At 45.6% G+C, this 13,724-nt stretch overlaps 1 protein-coding gene across 3 annotated transcripts in view; it reads left to right on the forward strand.

Moving 5' to 3' along the window:
* The first annotated feature begins 8,106 nt into the window (after window positions 1-8,106).
* Window positions 8,107-13,724, forward strand: part of POGLUT3 (protein O-glucosyltransferase 3) — a 90,951-nt gene continuing 85,333 nt past the window's right edge. For all 3 annotated transcript variants that reach the window (XM_044919608.1, XM_021696493.2, XM_044919607.1), the window contains exon 1: window positions 8,107-8,317. In XM_044919608.1, coding sequence (XP_044775543.1) covers window positions 8,199-8,317 — 119 coding nt within the window. In that variant the 5' untranslated portion in view covers window positions 8,107-8,198. The remainder of the gene's footprint in view (window positions 8,318-13,724) is intronic.

Consider the following 13,724-nt stretch of genomic DNA (forward strand, 5'->3'; position numbering starts at 1 on the left):
GCAAGAACTTTAGGATGACATTCAAACATGAAAAAATGCCTCTTGAATTAGGATGACAGGATTATAAATATCTTTTTTCTCTCATCATGCTATATTTCTAATTTAAAACTATTTTAATCCTTATGTCTCAAATGATTTGAGGTGAGTTCTGTCCACAAGTAACACTTCCTCCATCTTGGAAGCAGAGAGAGAAGAGATAGTATCTGGAAATTTCTTATCCCAGAAGTTGGCCAGGTGTGAGGAGGAAATAGCAGAATCCAACCAGCCACCTGGCTGGGGAGGACACTTTCTGTGTCTGTCTCTATTTCTGCCTCTTCCTGTCTCTGTCTCCCCCATAGCATACTATGTGCTAAGCACTTTACATACATTATCACGTTTAATTCCACAACCTTAGGAGGTGGGTACAATTATTACTCTCACTTCACAGATAAGGAAGTGTTACATAACCACCCAGGGTCACACAACTAGTAAATTGTGTAAACAGAGCTTGAACTAAGGACTCCTGACTCCTGACTCCTAGCCCAATTTCTTTGAATGAGATCTAAAGTCCCTTGTCTTGGCCTGACTTGCTTATATTATCAGGCCAACCTTCCCTCCCCTCCTTACACCCCCATTTACCATGATGTCCAGAGACATCAGCCCAGAGTGTCAATCTCTCTCCCGCCTCAGCATCTTTGCACTTGGCCTCTTTGCCTGGCTCGTGTCAAGGCTGGATTCATGACACCCTTCAGACCTCCAATTACACGTCAGTGTTCAGGGTGGCCCTCTTGACTGCCCCATGGAAGGTAGTCCTCTTCTCCCCAAAGTTGCTCTCCCTCACCTCACTCTTAATTTTTTTCATAGCACTTATCATACTTGGTAAATCTTCTGTTTATTGACTTATATACTGTCTCTTCCCTCAGGAATGCAAACTCCATGAGGACTGAGACCTTGCTTGTCTTTGTACGTCTGTGTTTCCAGCACCTGGCACGTGGCCGGCCACACAGCAGGCTGAGCAAGTACTAAGTGCCCTTAGCCACGGAGCCACATTGCCTGGGGCAGAGAACTCAAGGGATTATTTCTTGCGTGAGGGTGAGGAAGGTTCAAAATATTTTATAAGTAGCTAGATAAGTGTATGTTTTACCCAAATTTTGTTCAAATTTAAGCCCCTTTGCGGACATATGTATATTTATTTTCCCAGTTCTTCGCCTGTCTGGCTTCTGAGACTTCTGGTTTCAGCTCACATGGCACCTCAGCAAAGCCTTTGCCAGAGCCATGACCCCCTCCACCCTCCCCACCCACCACACTGTTATTTTGGTTCACTTATCACACCCTAAATTCATGTTGATTTGTTTCTTATTTTTTCCCTCTGCCCGTTAGAATGTAAAGTTCTTGAAGGCAGACGCTTTATCCTAACGCTGCGTATGTAATATCTAAAACGTTCCGAACACATACTAGACAGTCCATAAATATCTGTGGAACGAATCAGTACACTGACCACTTATATGTACTCTCTTTATAGTTCTAGTAGTTTTTAAGTGGATTTCCTTGGGAATTTTGTAAGGAGATGGTCACCATCTATGGTCAGTTTTTTTTCTTTTCAGAGTGTTCCACCCATTAGTTTTTCTTTCTTTATTATACCAACTAGAACTACCGGAACCATGTTATATAATGCAGGAAATAACAGGTATGTTTGATCTGTTTGCACTTAATTGACTTACCATTAATTATGATATTGGTATTGCCAGGTACAGACATTCCTTCCCACACCAAGGAAATAAGCTTCTAATCCTAAAAAACTAGGGCTTAAAATTTAACTTACTTTAATTTAGTTCTAGCCAAAGGTGGTCTCGAATTCCATCAAAGAGTTTTAATGACATGATATTCTTCTTTTGAAACTATGTTAATATTAAAATCTTCTCACATTTCTGGAATAAACTCTACTTAGCCTTTTTGAATGCATCCTAAATTTGATATACTGGCATTTTTCTTGGGATTTTTTTCCTACGTCTATAGCCAGAAGGGAAAGTGTACTGTGTTTTTGGATTTGTGTGTTTATTTATTGATCTAGCTTTCTCAAGTGTGGCTGTCAGGATAACAGTGGATTCGTATAATGCCTTGGGAAATGTTTTACCTCTTGAGTTTTGGAGTAGGGTCTAGGGTGTTTGTATAAATCTCAGAGTCCCCTGCTTCCCTCCTTCATCCTTCAGGTAGAATAGGAACCCTGATAGCCCCTTACAGCAGAGGATGCGGGGGGAGCGGGGAGGCAGAATTGAATGTCTGGGACTAGGATGAATAGTGTGTATTGCTTCATTCCTTGATTTGGTCAGATTTTTGGGTTTTGTGGGGCAGATTTTGAGAGCTAGACCTTGCATATATTGACTTCTGACATGAGAGAGCAAAAGGCCCTTCTCCCCTTGCCTTATAAGATACTCTAAGTTTTAGAACCATACTTATGCTGTCTGTCACATCAGAGCTCAGTGACTTGTTTAAACCCTCCAGAAGTCTTTTTTTTTTTAATGATTTTATTTATTGATTTGAGAGAGAGCACAAGTGGAGGGGGAGGGGCAGGGAGAGAGGGAGAAACAGACTCCCCCCCCCTGAGCAGGGAGCCTGACTTGGGGCCTGATCCCAGGACCCCGAGATCATGACCTGAGCTGAGGGCAGACGCTTAACCAACTGAGCCACCCAGGTGCCCCAACCCTCCAGAAGTCTTTATGAATTTTGCATAATACTTCTATCACTCAAAGGGTCATGATACCTCCTTATCCTAGGGAATCTATGCAGCCATGAAAAGGGACATTATAGAAGACTATTTAATATAATGTCATTCTTTGGATATATTTGGAAAAGGGGAGTATGTAAAGATGCAAATAAAAATATTAAAAATCAAACTAGTCTTTGGATTATAGATGATTGATACTTTCTTCCCTCTTTTTCATATTCTTACATTTTTATATAATGAGCAACCATTGCCTCATTCTTCTGTGAGGGGACTTCCATGACTGGAGTGAGTTCCCAGCCTCTCTCTCTGATCCTTACTTACTCCTTAGGGTAGAGGAGGAGTAAGTCATCCTACTGGAGGGTGGTAAGGGTAGGAAACTCCTTGATCCACGCTTTTGGACTAGAACTAATCTATCAGAAAGCTTGAAGCACTTGGTGGCATTCTTCTAACACCTTCCTGTCACTAATTAGATCTACTCCCCACATCCAGCTCTTCCTCTGGTGCTCTGCCCCAAGGTGTAGCTATGGAAGGCTAGGTAGGAATGAGTCCATTTCACTGCAGAACCAAGTCATATTCTTCTGTTAGCTTACCTGTAATAAAGCTGAGATTTTTTTTTAAAGATTTTATTTCTTTATTTACTTATTTGAGAGAGAGAGAGAGTGTGAGCATGTGTGTGTGTGCGCGCGCGCGCGCGCGCCCGCGCGCGCAAGCAGGGGGAGGGGCAGTGGGAGAGGAAGAAAGAATCTCCCCGCTGAACAGGGAGCCCGATGCAGGGCTCGATCTCACGATCCTGAGATCATGACTTGAGCGGAAATCAAGAGTCAGACGCTCAACTGACTGAGCCACCCAGGTGCCCCAAAGCTGAGATTTTTTATCTCCATCTGTTTGACTCTTGCATTTTATTTTTCAGTTTTCCCCAAACTTCAATGAAGTCATACTTTTGTAGTCAGAGAAAAATGTTACTTTTAAAATTGTAGGCTGCTCGGTGTGCAAATAATATCATGAATAGCTACTATTTACTGAGCACTGACCTTGTTAACTGTCTGACGTGCATCATCTCAGTGAATTTCTATAATAGCCTTACAAAGTGGGTTCTATTGCTACCCTTGCTTTTATAGAAAAACAAAAACAAACAAAAAACTAAGGTTCAGAGAGTTGAAGCTGCTGTTCTCCCCGGGATCTTGATTCTGTTACTGTGGGTTCAGAACTGATGCCTCAGGGATAACCAAAAAAAAAAAAAAAAGAGTTTTCTACCTGGATTTGCAAAGCTGTTCCCTGAACAATTAGAATAGTGAGAACGGACAGGAACATCTGTGGGCGCTCCCTTTCCAGAGTTTCACATCTCTTGTTTACTAATGAAGGCCTGTTACCAACACCTGACATTCAAGCTGACTTGTATTTGCTTGTTTAACTGAGAGCCAGCACCCAAACTCACCCCGTAGCCTGCTGTGGGAAGGGCAGAAACAACCCCAGTCTACAGAGATGATTTTCAATGGTGTCCTGGAGTCACAGGTGACGTTAGGGGACAACAATTTCAGACATTCCATCAAGTATGCGATAGATAAGCAGTTCTCTTGGCTGCGTCAACTGTTGGGGAAGAAAACCAGCCAAGCCTTCTTGCTGGGGATTTGGCCAACAGACTGGAGAAGACAGGAGATTTCTAAAGATTATCATCCACTACCTATCCAGCTGTTGCTATTAAAAACCAAACTGATGAGTATCTCTCTGGTTGCAAAGCGGGGAGGGAGGTTGCCAGGGTTACCAAATACTAAGGTGGAAAATGGCTGCTTGGAGCTGACAGAATGAGCCCATGAAACAACCCTTTGAAAGCTATTCTGACTTTAAAGGCACTAAGTTTATAGCCCCACAGATCCAGGGCGACCCCTAACGCCTTGCCAATGTCTCAGTATAGAACCTCAGTATAAAAATTCCTCAATCACACGCCCCATTGTGCTATAAAGCAGGGCAGAAGCCAGGTCTGGTGCTGACATCCAATGCAGTCATTCAAGGTTCTGGACTCAGCCTCTCCTCTCAGTCTGCCCTCCGCTCTAGCCATCTTATCCAGATGCAGCATTTTGGCAATCATGTCTGAGCAGATGACTTCCAAATCTACTTCTTCATCCCTGTTTCAAGAATCCCCAGTCCCAAATTTCTCACTTTTGCTGAGTATTCCCATGTGGACAAATTGCAGGTTACCTCAGACTATTTTTTTTTTTTTAAAGATTTCATTTATTTATCTGAGAGAGGGAGAGGGAGAGCCTAGAGGGAGAGGGAGAAGCAGGCTCCCCACTGAACAGGGAACCCAATGTGGGACTCGATCCCAGGACCCTGAGGTCATGACCTGAGCAGAAGGCAGACGCTTAAACCACTGAGCCACCCAGGGTCCCCTCTCAAACTCTTTATGTGTAAAACTGAACTGATATTTTTACAAACCTTATGCTTCTCCTCATCAAAGAGACTACTCTCCTTTCAGACACTTCTCTTGAAATCTTGCATTATCTTTGTGACTCCTTCTTTCTTAACCCTCATATCTAATGAGTTTCCAAGTCCAGTCAATGTCTTTGGTATTTTTTTTTAACATTTTATTTTTAAGTAATTTCTACACCCAACGTGAGGCTCAAACAACCCCGAGATCAAGAGTCACATGCCTTCCTCACTGAGCCAGCCAGGCATGTCTTTGGATTCCAACCCTCTTGTACTCCCACGTCCACTGCTTTGGTTCAGGGTCTCTTCCCCTGTCTCCTACATCAACGTTCTGGCACCATGGGGTCCTTGCCACCATCCTCACTCTACTCTTCCTCATCTGCTGCTACCAGAGTACTCTCCCCCAGCGTTCAGTTTCAACCATACCATTGTCATCCTCAAAACCTATCTTGACGTCTCATGGACTACACAATGGAGTCCAGATTCCTGAGCATGACATTCATAGTCGAGTCACAGCCTTATTTACTCTCTACGTAAGTCCTATGCGCTAGCCCAATGTTTTTCAACCCCTTCTTCATTACGGTACCCCCAATATCACCCCGATGTAGAATGCCTACTCTAGCCAAAACAGATCATTTACCAATCCCCGAATAAGCCCCTGTATTATCCAGCTCCCAAATTTTTGCTCACTTTGGCCATTTGTCAGAGGAGTTGAGGGATTATGAGCAGATTCCTGGAGTGTACTTCTGCTATTCGGTGCCCTGTTTCCCTGGCCTAGATTAGACACACATCTCCTCCCGCTGTCTTCCATTTCTTCCTCTTGAAATCTGACCCTTCATGTTACAACCCAAACACCATGTCCTCTCCCTGATCCACTCAGCTGGAACTAACTTCTTTCTGTGATCTACTAGAACTTTCCTGATACATTTATTATGTTTGTCTTTATATACTCCCCAAGGACAGGGAGAATCTTTTTCATAGCGCACAAGACCCTCATAAAGGAGGCACCAGTTCCTGGTAGTCGAAATCAATTCACTGATACAGCAGGAACAGGATCAAACCCTACCAGTGCCCACATAAGGAAATCCCACATGTATGTGGAAGAAACAAGCACATTAACGAGTAGAAAAAATGGACATCATATATGAGCCACACTCCTAATCCACCATCATTAACACAAAGACTATTTTAAAAGAAGTTCTGGGGGTTGTACAACATTGGTGAACCGAATTGTTTCCTGCTTCAGAGAAATAACAAACAGCCACCCACAGAAAGTTACTCTTTGAATGGTGACCTGCCCAGACATGTCTTAAATAACAATGATCAAAGTGAGGAGAGGACCCAGAGGCCAAGACATAAACAGTCATTTTTGACATTACGTTTTTGTTACAGATACAAAATCTTTATGGGGTTAATTTGCCATGAAGGGAGATGATGCACGTGGAAGTACACTTTAAATGTCAGCAGTGCTGACCACGGCATAAGGAGCGACCAAAAATTAAGGCTATGGGGCAGGCAAATTGATCTGACAAAGTTACTTTTGTGCTGAAAGTTAAGACGAAAGAAACACGTTTCCTGCCAAAGGCTTGATGCTGAAAGAGGAACTTCAACCACCTCCATTCTATAGTGTCTGTACTTTCCGATCAAGTTCTTTCCAGTTTTTCTCTTAACTCAGGTGAAAGACCCTGAGGGCAAAGCATGGGACCTAAACTACTCTCTCCAAGCAGTGAGGACTGCCCTGAGCCAGCAAGACCCCACATGACTGACCCCAAGACCATGACAGACCTGACCTTGACTGCCCGCTTGCATGTACGCACTGATCTTTCTTCCACATTTTTCTTATCTAAAGCCAGAAATATTTTCAGGACTTTGGAGGCAGTCTTTGAGATGCTAGGGCACTGTCTACCCAGTGTTGGCCTCACCAAAATAAGTCCCTTTTTTGTTTCACTGCAGCTCATTTCTCTGCCCTTGGAATTTGTTAAGTGGCAGGTGGCCAAATCTGGGCTGTTTGGGACCTCTGTAGCCAGGCACTCCTGCACCCCAGTGCCCCCACTACAATACTTTTTAAAAAGCATATATACGAATACCTTTTGAAACTTCCATCCTATCTCATAAGAATACTTCCTAGGAAAGCTATTTCTGGTGGTTTCAGAGGATTACATTTTGCTTTAGCCAGAGGATTAGGTGTTTGAAAGTGGCACTTGAATTACTTCTCCGAAATTATTAAGAAGATTATCAAATCTTAGAGAAAACTACAAACAGGTGATTTTCATCACCCCTTGCCCCCGGGGCTGTCTTCTCCTAAGATATCATAAACCATCTTGTGGTTTTTAAAAGTTTTTGGTTTTTTCCCCTAAAGCTCGATAATGACTTTTGTAGGAGAATGTGCCGGGGGCCTCTGCGGGATGCGAGGCTTGGCAAAGAACTCATTTCCGGGGATGCATTAAATTTAGCCCCTGGGCGGGCCAGGTCATAATCCCATTGAGTTCAGCCCTTCTTGGTCTCTCATTGGGGTAGCTCTTGTACCAGATCTAAAGCTCCCACTGCGATTCTCCTTCCCATGGGCTGCTCTTTACTGAAAAGGAGGATTAGCTGTGGATCTCATTCCTTTTCACTCCTTCCACGAGTCCAGCTGGAGTTCTGAGAGCAAACAGCAACCGCAAAAGCAAATACTACGTTGGCGCCAACCCTTAAGCTCGGGCCTCATTTAGGTGCCGAAATACTTAGGATTGTTACTTTAACAAGTTTGATAGGCGGTTGGGGGAGAAAGGGGAGGGAGGAGACGAGGAAAGGCCCGCCCCTTTGGAATGCGATTGGTTCCCTCTCTCGGTGGAGCCGTTCATTTTGCATCTCGGTTGGATAGGGGGACAGAAACATGTCGTTAAGGTGTCGAAATGAGCCCTGTAGGTGTGGGCCGTTCCCTAAGTTTGTGGTTCCCGATTTGCAAAGGGGCGGACTTCTTATTGGCTATGGGATCAAGTTCCTGAAACTGGTCTTCTATACCTTGAAAAATGTCTTCGTAACAGGAGGCGCCAAGGAGCTTAAGTGTAATTCACACACAGTAGAGACCATGACGAAGGTTCCTCGGGGGTTTGATTTCAGTTTCTTAAATGACGAAGAAGCCAGGAAGATCCTTCAGGTGCTGGAAAGAAACGAGGAGCTACAGAGGGCAGAGAAGGACAGGATCAGGTACAGAACAAATTCCTTTCTCTTCTCCAGGCGCCTGGCTCCCGCAGGAGCCCCCCCCAGCCCCCCGCCCCCCGGGCGCGCGCGGAGGGAGGCGCGGAGCCTTCGCGGAGCACCTGTCGGGGCCTCGGGACGCGCGGCATCCGCGGAGGGGAGCTGCGCTCGGCTGCTCTCTTGAGGACAGTGGGATGCCTGGCTGGCTGGTGCTCTGCCCGCGCGCGGCATCCCGGACGGGCCAGCCTGCGGGTCTCTGGTCCCTCAGGGCCGTGAGCGACCCTGCCCTCGCCGTGCTGGCAGGTTCTTTGCAGCATTTCTCTCCGAGTGGGTCCCGCCGAGCTGCCGCGCGCCGCGGCCGGGGACACGTGGGCGGCGGTCGGCCGCAGGGGTCCAGGCTGCGTGGGGGCAGCGCGACGACACGGCGCCGCGCTCAGGTGCCCTGCGGGCGGTGGCGGGCGGTAGGCCGGGTGCGCGGGTGAAATGGGCTGGGGGCGCTGCGCGGGGCGGAATCGTGGCGCGCGCGCGCCCACGTGCTTCCTTGCCCCGGTCCTCCAGGCGGTCCGCCCCCACCCAGCACGCTCTCCCGCGGCCCCGGAGACGTCCCCCACCCCACGCTGACCGGCAGCGGCTCCCGGGAGAGATGGCATCTTACTGGCGGCGAAGTGGTCCCACCCAAAAGGCCACACAGTTCCAGGAACTTGCCACATTGTGTGGAGTGAACCGGCCTCGGACTGGGACGCGCCGAGTGGCTAGATGGGTGGGTCTCCTTGCGTGTGGTGCTGCCGGGGAGAAGCTGCTGCAAAATTTCACCCCTGACCTTACTATACAGTGTTACAGGTAGGGATTTAGATACCAGAGACTGATATCGACAGGTAATTGCCTGGGATGTAAATTAACCAGTTTTTCTGCTGGGAAAGTGTGGGGATAGGTCCTGGAATGAATACAAGGACTTGCTCACCAGTTCTAGAAAAGACCCATTCAAGGCCTTCTCCACTTGACTCTGGAAGGGAATTCGGGGCATCACTCTCAGGCCAAAAAGTTCATCCTTGATTGGAATTTAGAAAACCATTTTGTTTGCGAGCAACTTCATGGTGATGTCGGTTCTAGGTTTCCACCTCCTTCCAAAGATTCCACTGGCCACCCCCCCAAAAAAAACCCAAAAAACTCCAAAGATACTCTTCACATGGGAAAACCCTAGTTGGTCTTCATAGAAGCAGTTAGAATACACTGGGCCCAAAGCCCCTGTCTTCACTCCTCTCCAGCAGATACAGATCTTGTGGGGAGAAACGAATATTTGAAGGGTGAGAATGTGTATTTCACACCATCATACTCTGCTTTTAGAAAAATAGGCTCCATCACTTCCTCACTGTGTGAGCACAGTATGTCCACACCCACACGCATCCACGTGCATATACCCACACACCCACACCTACCCACAGGCACACCCAGCCTTGGGAAGGAGAACTTTAGAATAGTATGTAGTTTGTTTTCAACACATTTTCCAAAAGGACTAAGAAACTGGTGGCTCTCAGTGTGTGTCCTTGGAGGTGTTTGTTGTCTCTAGAGAGATGGGGCTTAAGTGATCCAGTATATATATTTGGGGAAATTGAGGGGAGAGTTAGGAAACAACAGGAGAAAGCTTCCACTTAGGATGTTACTATCAGTGTGGCTTCTCATGAACTATGGTCCTAGAAATAGTAAGATTATTTAGTTTAATTTTCATTCAAGGGAATTTTGACTTTTTATATCTGAACTCCTGCTTGCCTTGTTGTGTTTCCTCAATAGCAGCTCATGGTGCCCAGGACAGCCGCCTTTGGGGGATCTAGAACTCCACGTAGGGGGCAAGGCCATTAGGCTGGGCCTCAAAAGGAAGGCTGAAACACCCTTTCTGATTGCATGGCACTCGCATTGTAACTGGGACATCAACAGAAAAAGGCATAATGCTAAGACAAGATCAATACTGCTAACGATTACACTGTTAAAAATAATTACCCCAATAATTTAAAAAATGTCACCATTAACATATGAAAATAATTTAAGGACAGCGGACACTTGGGCCAAATGCTGAAGGCAATTATTTCTAGTACTTTGTTCCCCGCTGGTTAATTCCTGAATCCCACTGTCAGATACCCATCACTGGATAGCTGTGTCCTGGCATTGGTCTGCGTACCAGCTCGCGTGCATGGGTTTCAGTAGCAGATACTGACATGTGGAGAAGGCCTGAGATAACATGTCAGCTTGGCTGCCGCTGCTCATTTTCTTGGTATGTGTGATCACATTTTCCAGATCAAAAGTCAGAACACGTGACTTCTCATACAAGAGTATTATTTAGGAGACAGTACAACAGGCCTATGTGAGAGACTGGGAGGGTTTTTTCCTACACAGGTTTCCCCCGTTATCCAAAAATAAAGCATTTCCTATGAAAGCTTCATAAGCCGGCAGGGCAGAAAGGAAAGAAACGATTGCCATGAATTTATGTGGAAAAATTTTCGAGCATTCCCAGGCACCAAAAATAACCTCTCTTAGGCTTTCCTAAAACCTTAGGACGCATCTTGATAAATGATGCACGAAATAAATCAAGATAAAGCACAGATGTTCACAAACACAGTTCAAAACTACTGCGGCTTCGGGACGCCTGAGCAGTTCAGCCGGTGGAGCGTCTTGACTCTTGATTTCGGCTCAGGGTCTGATCTCAGGGTCATCAGATCGAGCCCCTTGTGAGGCTTGGCAGTCAGCATAGAGTCTGCTTAAGAGTCTCTCTCTCTCCCTCTGCCCCTCCCTCCTGCACTCTCCCTCTCTCTCTCTCTCTCTAAATAAATAAGTAAAATCTTTTTTAAAAGTTTAAAAAAAACCATTAAAAAAAAGCTACCGCGGCTTGGTGCTGAGATGCTGAGTGTGGCTCGTCGGGGAAGGAGCCGGGCAATATACCCCTCTTGCCACTTAGGCTGTGTGCTGCCTCCCTCCCTGCAAAACATGTGCTATACTCTATTGTTGCTTTTTGCCTTTCTTCATAAAAGCAGAAATCCTCTTCCGGTTCCACTTGGTTGGCAAAAACAGGGACTAATGGAGGTCTTTCATAAAAGTGAAGTGGCTTAACTCAAACTTTGGAAAACGGGGTAGGAGAGGGGGAGTACTTGTAATGAGAAACAGTCTCAGGATATCTTGGCTAGGACATTAAGGGACTAAATGGAGGAGTTTGGAAAGTTTTCTGGTTGGGGGACAGCCGAGGAGTTCAGTTAGGTCTATGGTAGGCTTGAAGTGTCTACAAGACAACTAAGAACTATCCTATAGTTAGAAACCTAGAAGGGCTGTGTCATGCAGGGCTGGAGATGCCCAGAGATTGATGTGGGAGTAGTTGAGTTCACCGTGCAAGAGTCAAGAGCCCCACATAGAAATGCTCCTGAACACACGGATCTACCCCTGGTCTTCCCGCACCAGTACCAGACCTTTCTGGCTCCAGCTTACTGGGAAAGTATTTGCATTAAATATTACTATGTTCCTGATATATAAAGACTTTATTCAAATACTGAAGAAAAACACCAAGATTCAAACTGATAAACAGGTAGAAGATAGAAATAAGGTGTTCATACTAGAAGATATCCCAACAGTAAACAAAATGTTACGGGAAAATGTTCACCCTCACAGTAATAAAGAAATGAAAATTGAAGTCTTCAACAGAAAAAAAGAAACCTGTTGGTGAGGATGGGTGTGAAATGGATAGATTCAGCATACTGTTAGTGGAATGCAATCCTTTTGGCAAACAATGTGGCGCTCCCTATAAACACATGCCTTACCCTTGATCCAGTCTCCAATTCTTGGATATTTCTCATTAGTGGGAGTCTGAGGTGGGAGCAGATGACCACACCAGCAATTATTAAGTGCTGCCTTTTTATGTAATAAAAATAGTAATTAGGGGCGCCTGCGTGGCTCAGTTGGTTAAGCGACTGCCTTCGGCTCAGGTCATGATCCTGGAGTCCCTGGATCGAGTCCCACATCGGGCTCCCTGCTCAGCAAGGAACCTGCTTCTCCCTCTGACCCTCCCCCCTCTCATGTGCGCTCTCTCTCTAGTTCTCTGTCTCAAATTAAAAAAAAAAAAAATCTTTAAAAATAGTAATTATTTTTACTATAATAGTAACAATAATAGTAATTACTGTGATTATGATGGCTAACATTTATCAGTGCCCTACTGTGTACTCAGCAGTGTACTAAACATGTTATATGTATTTAATTAATTGTCCCAATAACCTCATTACGTACGCACTTGAATTTCCATTTCATAGAGAAGGAAACACAGCTTAACAAAAGTTGAGTATCTTGTCCAAGTTAAGCAAGAGGGCCAGAATTTAAATCCAGATCTATCTCAAAATGATTTTACCCATCAGCATTGAATAATCCTCACCACTGGTCTCTTGGGTTAAGTAGTGTTGATGGCTTTGTACAGAGGGGAAACTGAAATAGCTCAAGGTGAAGGAACTTGCCCAAGGTCACAGAGATCTTAAGCAACAGAGCTAGAATTTGAACCCAGATCTATCTGGCTCTAAAACCTATATTCTTTCCACTCTACTATATTTTTCCCTGAGGAAAAAGAAGAACATATACCTGCAGATATTCATTGCAGTATTACAAAATAGCAAAATAGTGGTAAGTTTCAAATCTAAGTATCCAATAAAAGCACAGTCCTTATAATGGACAGTTATGGAGATAATTGCATCTTAACCAGTGTGATATTTAAATTTTACATTTTCTGACTACCTTGTTGTCAAGGTTGTATGGACACCTCAAGTTTATCATGAATACAATTGCGGGAAAATGCATGAGAGTCATTGTTCTGTGAAAAAAGCAGAACACAAAATACCGCCTGTGTGTTACTGCAGTTTCTTGAAAATAGGCTAAATAGGCAAAAATCTACGCTTCTCCTTTTGGTGAATCTCTGGGGTCTGACTCCCGGCACGTGGCGAACAGGCACTGAAAGTTTGCTGGACGGTCGGGGCTTGCTTCTTGCCTATGCTGGAGCCTGCCTAACGCTGCCGGGCTGGGGAAGGGACCCACGGTAGGCTGGGCAGGAATGCTGGGCACAGGCCACCTCCCGAGGCTCTAGGAAGGCAGAGGAGGGCAAGGGTATTGCATTGCCTGGCTTAACCGCAGAGACTCCACAGACAGGCAAGGTGCCTGCCTGTCACAGGCCTCCAGAGAAGACGATGGGGGAGTTGTGCGCGGGCCAGAGTCAGAGGCTTCTGCAGTGCTAGCGTCTCTCCTCACTTCTCCCTCTCCTCGTGTTTCCCCAGCGACCCTCTGCCCAGCCTGATGGGATTCCTCCCTCCTCTGAACCCCATAAGGCGCAACAGTCTGTGTTACATTGATCCGGTTCTGTCCTGTGAGTCTGGAATGTGTCCTACAGAAATACTTGGAGAGC

This window comes from Neomonachus schauinslandi, chromosome 11, assembly GCF_002201575.2.
Source record: "Neomonachus schauinslandi chromosome 11, ASM220157v2, whole genome shotgun sequence".
In the NCBI taxonomy this organism is placed as follows: Eukaryota; Metazoa; Chordata; class Mammalia; order Carnivora; family Phocidae; genus Neomonachus; species Neomonachus schauinslandi.